Below are 14,942 nucleotides of genomic sequence, written 5' to 3'. Positions count from 1 at the left end.
AGAAATATCTGATGGTTCCTTTACAGGTGGTTTTTTGGCTGCAACGTAGTCATCAAGTAATACATTTTTGAAAGCATTCACTTCTATTTATTTGAAATAAAGTTTATTGAGGATATTCTGCATGCAATAAAATATACAGATTTTAAGTTTGGTGACACCTGTAACCACCACCTCAATAAAGATATGAAGCACTTTCGTTTCCCCAGAAGTTTTCCTCATGCCGTTTTCCAGTCGGCACTCCTTTCCCCAGTCACTGCTGATCTGTTTTCTGTCACCATAGGCTATAGGCAAACAACCATTTGCCTATCCTCGAACTTCATGTAAGTGGATCATTTGGCCTTTCCTCTTACGTGTGGCTTCTTTCACTCACCATATTTTTCACTCATCCATGTTGTGGTGTGCAGAGTAGTTGCTTCATTTTTATTCCATTCATTCAATTCTTTTTGAATCACCTAATGTAGTAGTGTTTTATGTTTCTTAAATTTATATAAATGCATTAATACTGTCATACATTTTTGAGATACATGATTCTTTAATTGCCATATATAATATTACATTGTGAGAATATGCCACAGTTTTTTTTAATCTACTTCCTTATTTATGGACATTTAGATTGTTTTCTCATTTTTCCTCATTTTAAGCAATGCTGCTACAAAGGTTTTTGGGCACTTGAGCAAATTCCTCTAAGGTATATACCTAGAAGCAGAATTGCTGATTGTAAGATAGGTGTGTCTTAACTTTAGTAGATATTGCCATATTGCTCTCCAAAGTTGTAGTAACACTTTACCTCATTGCTGGTGGGGTGTAAGAGCTTTCTCTATCTCCAAATCCTCACCAATATTTGGTATTGCCTAACTTTTAAATTTTTGCCAGTCTGGTGGTTGTGAAATTTTATTTCATCAGTAATTTATTTTGCATTTCCCTGACGACCCTTCTTAGCGATTCATTAAACCTTTAGGTTTCCTCTTAACTACTGGCTCATCTCTTTTGCCCACTTTTTTTTTTTCTGTAGTATTATTTCTTTCTTAGTGATTTTGGGTATTCTTTATGTATTCTGGATATTAATCCCTTGCTGATTATATGTGTTGCTATTTTTCTAGTCAGTGAATTTATCTTTTAACTTTGATTTTGATGATTTGTATAAAAATTAACATTTTTTATGTGCTCACGTTTGTCAAATTTTCCCTTATGGTTTGTGTATTTTATATCTTGCTTAAGAAACCCTTGACATTTTAAAGATATTTGATATTATCTTCTGAAAATTTCAAAATTTTACTCATTACATTTAGATCTTTAATCTGGAATTGATTTTTGTGTCAGGTGGGAGGTAGCAATCCAATTTTTTCCCCAATGAATAGTCAGTTGTCCCAAAATAGTCATTAATTCATTCTTTCCCTTTTGTCACTTAGCCAATTTCCTTTACATATGTGTGCGTATGTTTCTTGGCGCTCTATTCTGTATATTGTTTGTTCTTGCGCCTATGTCATATTGTTTTTATTGCTATAAGTTTATAAGTCTTGATATAGCTAGTAAAGATAGCCCCCCTCCTTCTTCAGAACTATCTTGACTCTTCTTAATCCCTTACTGCTCTTTGTGAATTTTAGGGTCAGCTTGTCCACTTTGTGAGAGTCATATAACAATCAAAAAATTGTCTTGAGATATTGTTTCAAATTGCAATGATTTAGAGATTAATTTGGAGAGAACGGGCATCGTTGGTTCTGAGTCTTACTGTCTATGCACATATGTTTCTCTACTTAGGTGTTTTTTTATGTTCAATAAAGTTTTATACATTTCTCTCTCAAGTCCTTTTTTTAAGCAGCTTCATTGAGATATAACTTACATACCATAAAATTCACCCCATTCTAAAGTCTTGCATGTACGTTGTTGGATTTATTATGGAGTACCTTCTGGTTTTTTACTACAAGGTACCTGGTAGTTATTATGAATAGCATCTTTGGTTTCTAAAATTTTTGTTACTGGCGCATAGGAAACTTTTTACCCGTTGTTTTCTTGGTTGGGGCTGGCAGAAAAACATTTTTTAAAGAAATCTGAAAAGGACTGGGACTTTTTATTTTCTGTCATGAACTGGGATAAGAGAGAAACCCTCATTGCAACATATGATGGTAATGAAAAGGAGAGCTGGAAGCCGAGTCCCAGCAGGTTGAAGAAAATCAAAGGGCGGCGAGGAACCCTCCGAATCTGAGATGTGTTCCTCAGCAGAAAGGAGGCTGTGCCCAGTCCCTCCCTCCCCTCCACTCTTGTAATTGGCACCACTCTTTATCCATACATTCATCCATTTACTCGTATGCGTTTTAGTCAAAATATGGAGTTCTCACTCTACACTAGGCACTGCTAGGCATTTGGGATTAAAGATTTTAATTTTTAAAATTAAATTTTACAGAAGAGTGCCATGAGAAAGACACAAAGAAGACTAGTTGGCTAAGCTCTAGACTATCAGAAAAAATGTAACACTTTGCAAAGCTCTTTCACATGTATTTTCGTGCTTAATCTTCATAGCAGTCCTTAACCATTTTTACAGATAATGAAGGTTAAGTAACTTTGAGTAGTAGTGTTTTTGACAAAAAATAAGATTTAACTGTAAAATGATATAAAGTTGTTGTTGCTTATAAATTGCCTCTGATTTCAATTCCTTTTGTGTATAGCTCATAGTAGTTTATATATCAGTCTTCTTTGAGCACCACATAAAGAAGCATTGTATAAAGAGATATCTGTCTCCATGTTTTGTAAAAGAATACTGTGACAAAACCACTAAGAAGGCAGTGACAAAATTCTAAATGCGTGTTTCCTATTCCCAGGACCAAGGCAGCCATCTTAGTTTGTAGGTATTACCTGTATGTTGTTACTTGTTAATGAGAAGTGAAAGCTTCTGATAGGCACTCTGAGAAATTTGTATGGGACAGAAATTGAAGACATAAGGAAATCAGCGATTAAACAGTGACTTAAATTTCTACTCTTAAGATTCACTTTTTTTTAAAAGATTTTATTTTTTCCCTTTTTCTCCCCAAAGCCCCCCCGGTACATTGTTGTATATTCTTCGTTGTGGGTCCTTCTAGTTGTGGCATGTGGGACGCTGCCTCAGCGTGGTCTGATGAGCAGTGTCATGGCCACGCCCAGGATTCGAACCAACGAAACACTGGGCCGTCTGCAGCGGAGCGCGCGAACTTAACCGCTGGGCCACGGGGCCAGCCCCTTAAGATTTACTTTTTATTTCAGTTTCAAAGATAAGATTCTGGTCACTTGCTCTTTTTACGCCCTTTGAACCACACTGGAGTGTACTAGAAGATTATGGCATTATGCGAGGTTAATAATCTGAAGCTTTTTTTCTATTTGCGCTCTAGAATTTGGAGTATGATTCTCATGAAAGCCAGAAAACATTATTTCTTCACTAGAAAAGTTTCAGAGAGGAAATATTACTCAAACTAAACAAATTTAGTAACTAAAGCTGAAATTGGCATTTCTCTCATGTATGAATAAAAAGTCACTTAATGTTTTTCATTTTATTTTAGTCACTGTGTGTATGCCTTGTTTCGTGGGTCCACGGGAAGCATGAATCTGTTGGGACTTGGGACAAGAAGAAAACAAGACATCTTCACAAGGAATACCAGACAGTAACAAAAAGTATCCCAAAGTCTGAAGAGATAAAACAAAACATGACGGACAGAGGACTTAGGGACCCTCCGGAGGGTAAGACTAGTTTGTACAGCACTGAGCTTTGTGCTGTAGAAAACTAGGGCTGTGCTAAGAGAGGAAGCCTCTGACGACTAAAACCTGGAGTTTGGATGTAAAAAAGTTAATTTCATTGATTAATTTGTTATGATTATTATTTCATATTTACTGGATTTTTACCGTAATTCCAGACCCTAATTATAAGGAAGATTAATATTTTAAAGACTCCAATAATAGGAACCTATAGTATTGGAAAAATGCAATGCGTCTTAAAAAAACATGGTAGACAAATATTTAGAGTCATATTTTAAAGAAACCAAGAAAATTGTGGTATGCTATATATTTAGAGGAGATCTTTCAATTACAGGGAAAGATGAAATTTAAATTCTTCCTTGAGCTCATATGTATGTATAAGAGAGAGGAAAGAAGCAAAATATGGAGTAGATTTTTCAGAAGAGTAGAAGGGCATGTTTACCTAAATCTTTTATTAAGGATGTTTTTAAATATATAAAAGTAGAACAGAATAACGAATCCCCATGTACTCAGCATTCAGCTTCAACTAATACCTGCATAATGCTGATCTTGTTGCCTGGCTTGGTATTTAAATGCAAATCCAAGACATTATATCATTTTATTTGTAAATAATTTACATCTCTTAAAAATAGATTTTTTAAAAAAACATAGCCAAAATAGCATTAGTATACCTAAAAAACAAATTAGTAGTTATCCCTTAATATCATCATATTCAGTCAGTATTCACATTTCCCAAATTGTCTCATAATCTTTTTTTTCTTCACAGTTGGGATTTTTTTTTTTCTTTACAGATGGACCAGACACTGCGTTTGATTGATAGATCTTTTAGGTTGCTCTTTTTTTTAAGCTTTACCATAGGAAATTTCAAACATGTGAAAGTAGAGAGCAAGATGAAATGAATCCCATTACCCATCAAACAGCTTCATCTGCTCGCAGCATATCGCTAATATTGTTTCATTTATACTCCCTCACTTCTCCTTTCCCCCGTAACATTTAATTGAAGCAAATTCCAGACATGTAATTTTAGCCATAAGTACTTGAACACTTATCTCTGAAAAACAAGAAAAAATTTTTTTTAAAACATTATCACAATATCCTTATCTCACCTAAAAGATGAATAATAATTCCTTAGTATCATCAGATATCTGGCGTTCAAATTTCCCTGATTGTCTTATAAATATTTAACAATCGATTTGTTGGACACCAGATCCAAACAGTGTGGTCCACACATTGCGTTTGGTAGATGTGTCTCTTAAGTCTCTCTTGATCAATAGGTCACCCCTCCTTTTTTTCTTTTCTTGCCGTTTGTTTTTGTTTCTTGCTGTTATTAAAGGAGCAGTCTTTTGTCCCTTGGAATTTCCCACGTTCTGGGTTTGCCAATTGCATTCCTGAGGCATAATTTAATATATCCGTCTATCCCTGTATTTCTTAGGAACCAGTAGCAGCTCTTGAAGCTTGCTCAGATTCAGGTTCAGTTGTTTGGCAAGAATACTTCCTAGCTGGTATGGGTATGCTTTCTATTCCATTGAATCGGGAGGTTAATGATAGCCGGTTTTCCCTCTTTTTGTAATGCTGAGATTGATCAGAGCATTCAACCGTTGTCAGTCTGGTTCATCTATTATAAGACTCTTTACCAGCCTTTTGCATAATGGTTTTAGTTGCTATTGATGATCATTGCACAGATCCATTATTTCATTGGGGAAGAGGATGTATTTAATATAACCAAAAGTTGGTTCTGTTGTTGAAAAGAGTTTTACAATTAGTGTTACTTGTTAGATTTATTAACATGATGATAAATTTGTTTATTCATTAGCATTCATGTTTACTTATTAACTTGATAAATTTGTTAATCAGCTTTAGTGGAAGTCAAAAGAAATAATGTTTAGGAAAATTGCCTTGTAAACCCTAAAAATCTATATAAATATTACTGTTAATCAGGGACCTTGTTAAAATACAAAAATATACGGGAATTTTTTTCAATAAAAATTATAAATTTTTATCTCATTAGACTCTCAAAAGGATTTGGAAAATGACCCATCAATAAATTCTCAGGCACAGGAGACCGCAGTCACAAGTACCACTGAAGAAGCGCAGACCCCAAACCCTGCCTCTGGTCTTAACAAAGATCACCATGAGGTAGAAACAATAGGTCCAGCAGGTGCAGATACAGGTGATCAATCAGAAAGTCCAAAGGAAACAAATGATGGGAAATCGCCAAAGGATAAAACAGAACAGGAGAACAACCAGAGTTGTCAGGATGGAGAAGAAAGGCATCCCAGCCCTTCAGAAAATCTGGGTAAGGACCCCTTGGATCCAGAACCCAGCCATTCTCCAGGTGAGAAGGTAGGAAGAGCGGATGCACACGGAGGGAGCGGCCCTGCAGCCCTCGCTGAGGAAGCGAGCGCCAGACCTGGAGCTTCACGGGAGCCATCTGCTACAGACCCCCAGGATGCCCAGAGTCCTGGTCATTCCAGTGCGGGGCTGGAGAGCCAGGAGACACTGAGGAGGCGAGGGCGAGAGCTGGCGCCAGGTGAGAGAACCCCCTGAACTTCTGTCCTGTTTTGTGTTGCTCTGTTACTGAGAATGGGTCGGGGCCTTCTTTTCAGAGGATTAAGGCCTTTGTGCCTTTCCCAGGGTCATGTAAAGAGAGATGACTGAGTTGATATTAGAATGAGGTTTCTCATCTTCTAGACTAGCTCATTCCACTATATCAAGTTGCTTTCCACACATTAACTGCATTTTTAAACAGTGTCTTTATTTATTTACTGTTTATATTAATGCAGTCTGATAAAAATGGCCATGACTTTTTAAAATTCACCTCTGGCCTTTAATATATAGCAATTTAATATAACGCAAAAAGCAAACTAAGAGATGAGAAATCTTGTTCTAATCTCAACCCGGCCACATCTCTTTATGTGACTTTCTGTAAAGCCCTTAATATCCCAGGACCTTTTGTCATGATAGGTAAGGTAGGGGGCTGGAGTAGGTGATCATTAAAGATCCTGTCAGTCCTTAGATTCAGTGATATATTTTTAAAACCTGCTTTTTGGTGTGATATAACTAAGTGAACTATCCATATAGGTGAAGACGACTCTGCTGCTTTATGTTAACAGAGTATGCTCTTTGAGTTGTTTTTCCAGTGAGGGTTATGGGGAACACTCAGCTTTCACTGTTCCGCGGTACCTGGCTGGGGTCAAGTGCACATCTAGACTCTAGAGTGACTTAGCTTGGGGTTCTACAAAAACACTGTCCTCCTTTTCACCCATACATTTTAAGATTGATGTCTCAGCCCACACCTCTATTTTTATGCAGTTTATAAATTTCCTTATCCTTATATTTCTTGCCTTTCATACCTCCTTCACTAAGAGAGTCAAACTTGCTTTTTTTGTAAGCTATTTTGCACCTGTAGGGTAGTCTCTCCTGTCTCTGCACTTAGAGCCTGTGTTATTTGTACACCTGGGGTCTTGAGGAGCTGCGTGAGACTTGAACACTAAAAGTGAAGCGTCGTTGCCCTGTGATGCTGAGTCTGTGCACAGCCAGCACTTCTTAAATCCCTTCTTCATTTTGTACATTTTGTCGAATCACATTTTAGATAGATTTGGCTGCAATATTACGATGCTTGTTTTTTTGTCTTTGGTGTAAGGGCCAGTGAGGAACCGTGAATGTAGCAAGAATATCCTTAAATGAATTTCACAGCACTTCATTTTATTCTTCTAAGTAGAATAAAAGTGATAGTGAGCCTTAACGAAAAAAGTGAGCTTTGCATGAAAGAAAATTTTACGTAGTAAACTCCTCTCAGTCAAATAATCCTTTGGTTTAGTAAGAAGTATAAAGGTATAGTACACACTCGCACTAGAGTGCTGTCTGAAAATAATGTTCCTTGTTTTCCCCAGAGGCTGAAAGTCATCAACAAGAAACACAAAAATTGGAAGAAAATAAAGAGAATGTACATGATACCTTAAGAAAGACTAATAAAAAGGATTTTTGCAACTATGGTGAGAACAAAACTGGTCTTACTGAAGTGTTGATTCACATTCAGAAATCCTCAAAGAAAATACCTAGAAAACTAGCAGATTTAAACAGTATTAACATGTTTTTAAAAAAATGTTTGATAGTAAGTAATAGTAAAATAGAGCAATGGAGTTTAAGAGATTTTTCCTTTAGGCGTGCTGGCTGATATTTTGCCATCCTTAACAAAATGGGAATTCCCACAGGAGGAAGAGCTTTTCATAAACAAGAAACTAAAACTGCCTTTTCAATTAGAGAGTATTAACTTCTCAAGTGGCATTTTTACATTTTGACCTTTTAGAAAAAAATGGCCTGTTACAGGTAGTAGGTACTGTGAGAAGGTGGAAGCATATCCTGATAGTTCATTTCTAAATCACATCATTAGTTATAGCAACAAATAAACTTAGTTTTTACTTTTTTTTTTTTTTTTTTGCTGAGGAAGATTTGCCCTGAGCTAATGTCTATTGCCAATCTTCCCCTTTTTGCTTGAGGAAGATTCGCCCTGAGCTAACATCTGTGCCAGTCTTCTTCTATTTTGTATGTGGAACGCCACCACAGCATGGACAAGTGGTGTAAGTCCATGCTTGGGAACCAAACCTGGGCCCCTGAAGCAGAGTGCACTGAATTTAACCATTAGGCCACCTGGCCAGCCCCCTTAGTTTTTACCTTTTTTTCCTTAAAGAAACATTTTATTTTATTTTATTTTTGCTTTTTCTCCCCCAAACCCCCTGGTACATAGTTGTATATTTTAGTTGTGGGTCCTTTTAGGTGTGGCATGTGTGACGCCGCCTCAGCATGGCCTGATGAGTGGTGCCATGTCCACGCCCAGGATCTGAACCGGTAAAGCCCTGGGTGGCCAAAGCAGAGTGTGCAAACTTAACCATTCGGCCATGGCAGCTTACCTTTTAACAAAGATTTTGTATCTTCAAATAATTAAATCTACGAAATTAGAGCAAAGGTATTTCTGACCGGCTTTAATAGTGGAAAGTTTAAATGATTTAGGCAAAAGAAACCACAACCAGTAAAATCCGACAGTATCTCTACCTCATTTCAGTTTACCACAGGCTTTATTTCTGACTCACGTTCTCTCTAATTTTGTCTTGTATTTTCTCATTCTCCGACAGGCTGTATCTTTCTTGGCTTCCTGGTTGTGACTCTTGTTTTGCTAAGTTGTGTTAGTAGCTACTATTCCTCTCCAGCCCAGCAAGTGCCCAATCCAGCTTTGGAGGCCTTCTTGGTTCAGTTCAGCCAATTGAAGGATAAATTTCCAGGCCAGAGTTCCTTTCTGTGGCAGAGAGGACGGAAGTTTCTCCAGAAGCACCTCAATGCTTCACACCCCACTGAGCCGGCCACCATCATCCTTACAGCCGCTCGAGAGGGGAGAGAGACCCTGAAGTGCCTGAGCTACCATGTTGCAGATGCCTACACCTCTTCGCAGAAAGTCTCTGCCATTCAGATTGATGGGGCCGGAAGAACCCTGCACGACAGCGACACGGTCAAGCTCCTGGTCGACATGGAGCTGAGCTCTGGGTTCGAGAACGGCCAGAAGGCTGCCGTGGTGCACCGCTTTGAGTCCCTTCCCGCAGGCTCCACCTTGATCTTCTACAAGTATTGTGACCATGAGAACGCTGCCTTTAAAGATGTGGCCCTGGTCCTCACCGTTCTACTAGACGAGGAAACGTTGGAAGCAAGTGTTGGCCTAAGAGAAACGGAAGAAAAAGTGAGAGATTTGCTCTGGGCCAGGTTTACCGATTCTGACACTCCCAGCTCCTTCAACCACATGGACTCAGATAAATTGAGTGGGCTCTGGAGCCGAATTTCACACCTGGTGCTGCCGGTCCAGCCAGTGAGGAGCATAGAGGAGCAGGGGTGCCTTTGAGGAGCTAAGCCTGCAGGTGGTCATGGGAGGTGTGGGTTCCTTGAAGAGTCTGAAAGCCTTCCATTTATGTGGAAGGAGATTGATGAATGTGAGGAGAGCACAAACGAGCTTATTTTAGAAAATAATTTTTCATTTTTCACTTTTTGTAAAACCTTTCTAATCTAAGCTTGACAAAGCTAAAAAATTGACCAGATTTTTTTCCCTTGCCTTTTGAGCAAATCAGGTTTGAAATATAGCATGGTATATGTAACTGAGGAATTTTTTTTAAATGCAAAAATATATCTTCCACAGAATCGTTGCACGGGAAGATACTCTTCTCAGAGTAAGTACAGAGTGATTTTTGTTTTCTTGACACTCTGAAGAGCCTTTGGAGAGTGTGGACTTGCACCAAAGCAATCACAGTTATGAAGCTGTGATAATTTTTAGAAAATTTTTCTATCACATGTTAAATATTTTAATAACCTATTGTGGGATTACATCTTATACTAATTTGCACTTTTGAATAGTATGAAAAAAAGAAACACAAATTCAAATACTTATCTAAAAGCTATCTGTAAGGCACTGTGCTTTTATTCCGTTAACGAGCTGAGGTGGAACTAGCTGTACTCATTGGAAACAACGGGGAAGTTGGTTATAAATGTTGGAAATGAAAAAATTCCAATTGACTGTCTTTACGTCAACTTTCCTGATTGACTTAGAGCAGTGATTTTCAGGCTGTGTCTCCTGGCACCCCGCCACTTTGTATCAGAGCTGTTCTCCTTTGGCTACTTTATATATTAGGATTCTCCATTAAGATTGAATTGGATCAAGGAATTCCACTGATAATGAAGTTTGAAAACCACCAATTAAGTGAAAAAACATCTTAGAAGATAAGAAATGGGTAGAAAAAAATGAATGTAATAAAACTCATGAGTAGGAAGAGAATGAAATGTGTAGAGTTGTTGTATAGACACGCTATTTATGAAAGATAAACAACTACAGGTGAACAGAAGAATGTATAAACTAGTATTCAGTAGCATATTTCTGATGCTTCTGTTAATTTCTGTTAGTCATTTCTGTCTCCCCTGAGTGGAATTTTTTAGTAGCCTAGGACGAGAGTTTGAGTGACTTTTAAGCAAAAGAGATTCTAATCTCAGTTGAATAGTAGGTTTTATATGGTCAGATTGGCATAACTTTACCAAACTCTTTCTTGTTATGCAGTGATGGAACATTATATAAGGCAGCTTATTTCTTGACCAGCTAGTCCTGTCAGGTTAACAATTAGAGACATGCAAGAGATGTTATGCTTAGAGGAAGTAGAAATGTTAGATAGATTCTCAGAGGTTTTAATGGCCAATATGAATTGTTGGACCATGGTCTGTGATTGTGCTTGAGATTGAGAGCAGTGTTTCTGGAGACAGTCGTCGTTTTCATCGTTTATTTGCATTTCAGTTCTGAAAGCAGAATTCCAGTAAAATGATCTTGATCTGTTTAACAAAGGGTCTGTTCCATTACATGATGTACCTAGGAACTATCACCATGATCCTGGCGTGGTTCAGCTAGGTTTCGACCTCTCTGCTGCTATGAGAGTGAGTATGTGTGTATGTATATATTTAAGAAGTCACGTGATTAAAGTATGGAAGGATTTTCAGAAACGCTAAGAAGACATAGGGATTTTTATTAATACCTCGGAAGGGATCTCAAAGACATGGAGGAAGAATCTATTTGAAAAGATCTGTTCCAGAAAGAATACATAAACCTCTTCTAGCCAAGGCCTCCAGTTGTGCTCAGTTGAGCATAGGGGCATAGCTAAAGGAACTGTTTTCATTTGGGACTCTGAGGGAATCTTCCAAGAGATTTGAGGAAAGACCTGCCTGGACAGAAAGTTAAATCATAGTGAGTATAATATCTGTATCAATCCAATATAAAATCAGAGGAAATTGAAGAAAAATCTATATAGCATAGATCTCAGATGTTAGCATTACATCACAAAACCAATGGTGCCTTGTAAACTATCCCATCGGCCTGCTGATGCTTGCTACCTCAGATCCATCTGGTCCCTGTCAGCAACTCAGATCACAGTTGAGACAAATACTCTTGTTTCTTCATTCAGTTGAATGTGGTTTTTCATCATTTCCTTTCAGTATAATTTAGAAAAATTTCAAAAAGTCACAATTTTTTTTTTTTACTGTTTAGCCTTTGTTAAAAACACTTTTCCTTCCATGCCTAAGTGCAATCAACCGAAACTCTTGTCAGTTTTCTGTCCACTATTTCAAAAATCATTTTAAAAAGAAGCAGTATATTAGCTCTGGGTCTTCTGAGGAATAAAATGATAAGTTTTAAAGCATAAAATTATATATTTTTTAAATGTACAAATAATTAAAATCTATTATCTAAATATACCCTTAGCTTAATTTCTATTCAGTTTCTGTTTTTTACATTTTTCAAGTTTTCAGATTTTCTTTTGTGTGTCTGGTAGTTCATCTTTCATTACTGTGATAGGTAATTTGCTTAGTTGACTTAGAACAATGACTTGTGAGCGTAGGATGCCATACATGATACCCAGACATCACCATTTAATTATTATTGCAGAACTCTCATTACATTATATATTAATATAAATCCTTTCTTGAGTAATCCCAGGGTTCTGGAAGCAAGTAGGGGAATCAGAAACTGTCTCTGGACTCGAGTTTTTTCCCCTGGAAATTTTAGGTTTCCCAGTTACTTTAGGGTAAACTTTAGGGTTCCTCGTTAGTTTCCATGGCAGAGAAGTTCCAGGGGATTTACGTCACTAACTGTAGTAATGCTGTTGTTTTTATTTCTGTTTTTTAAATCAATAAAATAATTTAAATGTATTTTATTTGAAAGCCTCCAAGCTGAGGTGGTTTTGACCCTTTGATGGTTTTTAATTGTTTGATTTACAATTTTATCTGTTAAAGACACGAAGCATAATGTTCATTGATGTTAAAATATAGCAAACATATCAATTTGGCATGTGAAAGTGACAGTAATTCAGCAAGACGATCTTCACCAGGACTATGTTTTCATGTGTCTGACCAAAATTTTTATGCAGCATATACAGGTGTCTAGCACTTCAAAAACTAATGTTAAGTAGAAAATATAAAATATATCCACTTAGGTTACTATTTAATGGGAAGAAAGCGTATGTCCATACACAATTTATTTGTAGAGAAGTACTTTCAAATAGCAACATGAAACCTTTTTCTTTTACCATTTGACAATAAAACACTTATAAAAATAAACAGGTACATCTTTGTAAAGCCCTCATACCATTTTATAAAAGCAGTTTTTAATCTGGTTTTCAAGTTGAATATGTACTTACAAATGTCAGTCTTCATTTTAATATTTTGGCCACCAATCTGAGCATAATATATTTTATTTTAGAATTTGTTGAAAAGTCATGTTGCTTTTGTGTTTTGTTTTTTTCAAAATTAAAGTACCTTGAACACTGTGTATCGCTTGTTCAATGGGAATGTCGTTTGTTTTTATATATGTATTGTGAATATTATCAGTGATTAAAAATCACTTCTTTATCATAATTTATATAAATATGATGAAATGATTATTTAAAAATTTTTCCAAGGGTGTTCATGAGATTATAAAATGCTGAGGTTTATGAGTCATATGGGAAATACTGGTTATCGATAGTAATATATTTGCAACGAAGACGTCACCCATCCTAGAGAGAACCCCATGAAGTTAAGACAGTCGTGTAAAACTGTTTCTCCAGATGGCTCTAAAATAGGCCTGACTCCTATTCATGTTCAGGTGTAGGTGTTAGGTTGTGAAGTACTTGATAATGGGGGCCTAAATGTGCCTCATTCAGACTGAGACTTGGCTATTAAACTCATTTCCAACTAATACACTGCCCTCTCCCTTCTGTATCTATACGCATTGCTTCTCAAGCTGTTTTTAGAAACATAGATAAACTAGGGAAGGGCACTAGCCTTATCCAAATGGCCTAAGAACACAATTAGCATCCCCTAATCTGTAAATAATCTGTAAAGATATAAATAATTGTCTTCCATGCCTTTCCTCCCAGTAGAACCTGCGATGTCTATTTCACTTGTTTTGATGTCTTTAAAAATCCATAGATTGATTCCTATATTGGGAAATAACCTCCCACTTTTCCTCCTTGAGGCTCGTAAACTAAATTTGCCCTTGGCTAGGAGCACTGAACCAAAAAGAACGTTTGTGCTCAGGAAGCAGCGGGCTTAGTAACCTTGTGGTCGGGTAGAGCTGGCAGGAGGATGTTGTGCTTGTCACGACTGGTCCACAGAAGTCACAGCCCTCCGCCCTGTGTCCAAAGTGGGCCTCAGCATTGTCAACACGAGCTCCAGGCCTCTGCTCCCAGCTGATCAGATGATGAGAGATTTAAATCTATTTGCCATCCCCATCATAAAACAAAGCAGCAGCCCATTGACTTTTAAACCCAACCGCATTTTGTTTTTTCCTACTTAACAAAAAATAAGTGGACTTTTCCAGTATTAATGTCAGATTTCTTGGCATTCCCTTTTTCCTTATGTAACCACGATGTCTTTTGATTTCTTATGGATTTTGAAGAATGTGCCTTTTTCAAATTAGTTGTCTGGTTATTACCAAAAATAAATCTCCTTCATTTTTCTCGGTTGTCTGATTCTTGATTAAAGTTCCAAAACAGCAAGTTTATAGAAATGGGCCTGTGGTCATTAATGGTGGGAAAGGAAACTGCTCTTGGTTGGCAGTGAGTTCAAGAGCCTAAGAACCCCGTGAGGGTCGGGCGGCCATTTGCAGAGTGAACCGGCGCAGGCACTGCCTGGAACCCACCGCAGTGCTCATTTAGCATTCTTCATGTGCTATTCCCACTTAAGGAGGCTTTCTGAGTAGGAGAGAGAGTGGGGTTATAAGTAGAGCCCTGGGAATTGCACTTAGCCCGGCGTGTGCTGACTGGGAATGTGTTTCTTAAGTGTGGACATCATTCAGTTGTGTGTTGGGATGGGAGAGGCCAAGAGTGTGTTAAGAATTTCTGCCTTATAATGTCAAACCAGAATGAGCAGAAGTACCTGAATACAATCCCAGCCCCTCACCCACCCTTCTCCCGGCTTTCTGCCCCCACATTCCACACCTAACTGAAAACAACGTCTGTTCACATTTTACAGAATAGTTTTCTACCAAATCTGAATTCGACTTTGAAAGTCTAAAAAGCTTAATCTTGCAGCTTAGAAAAATAGAAACGCTCAGGAGCCAGCATATCTTAAAATCTCTGCTTTCAGTGAAATGGGCTAAAGTCAAAGGATGAGATGAGCCCGAAGGGAAAGAACATAGAATTTCCCAATATTTATTCCAAAAGTCCACA

General features: G+C 37.5%; 1 protein-coding gene across 5 annotated transcripts in view; it reads left to right on the top strand.

The window, feature by feature from the left end:
- TOR1AIP2 (torsin 1A interacting protein 2) overlaps window positions 1–14,230 on the top strand; it is a 36,574-nt gene extending 22,344 nt beyond the window's left edge. For all 5 annotated transcript variants that reach the window (XM_046681710.1, XM_046681712.1, XM_046681711.1 and 2 more), the window contains 4 exons: window positions 3,528–3,705; window positions 5,729–6,250; window positions 7,614–7,715; window positions 8,853–14,230. In XM_046681710.1, the coding sequence (XP_046537666.1) occupies window positions 3,672–3,705; window positions 5,729–6,250; window positions 7,614–7,715; window positions 8,853–9,607 (1,413 nt within the window). In that variant the 5' untranslated portion in view covers window positions 3,528–3,671 and the 3' untranslated portion in view covers window positions 9,608–14,230. The remainder of the gene's footprint in view (window positions 1–3,527; window positions 3,706–5,728; window positions 6,251–7,613; window positions 7,716–8,852) is intronic.
- Window positions 14,231–14,942: the final 712 nt, after the last annotated feature.

This window comes from Equus quagga, chromosome 13, assembly GCF_021613505.1.
Source record: "Equus quagga isolate Etosha38 chromosome 13, UCLA_HA_Equagga_1.0, whole genome shotgun sequence".
Taxonomy (NCBI): Eukaryota; Metazoa; Chordata; class Mammalia; order Perissodactyla; family Equidae; genus Equus; species Equus quagga.
Note: the sequence above shows the minus strand (reverse complement) of the source record. Positions and strands in the feature narration are given on the sequence as shown.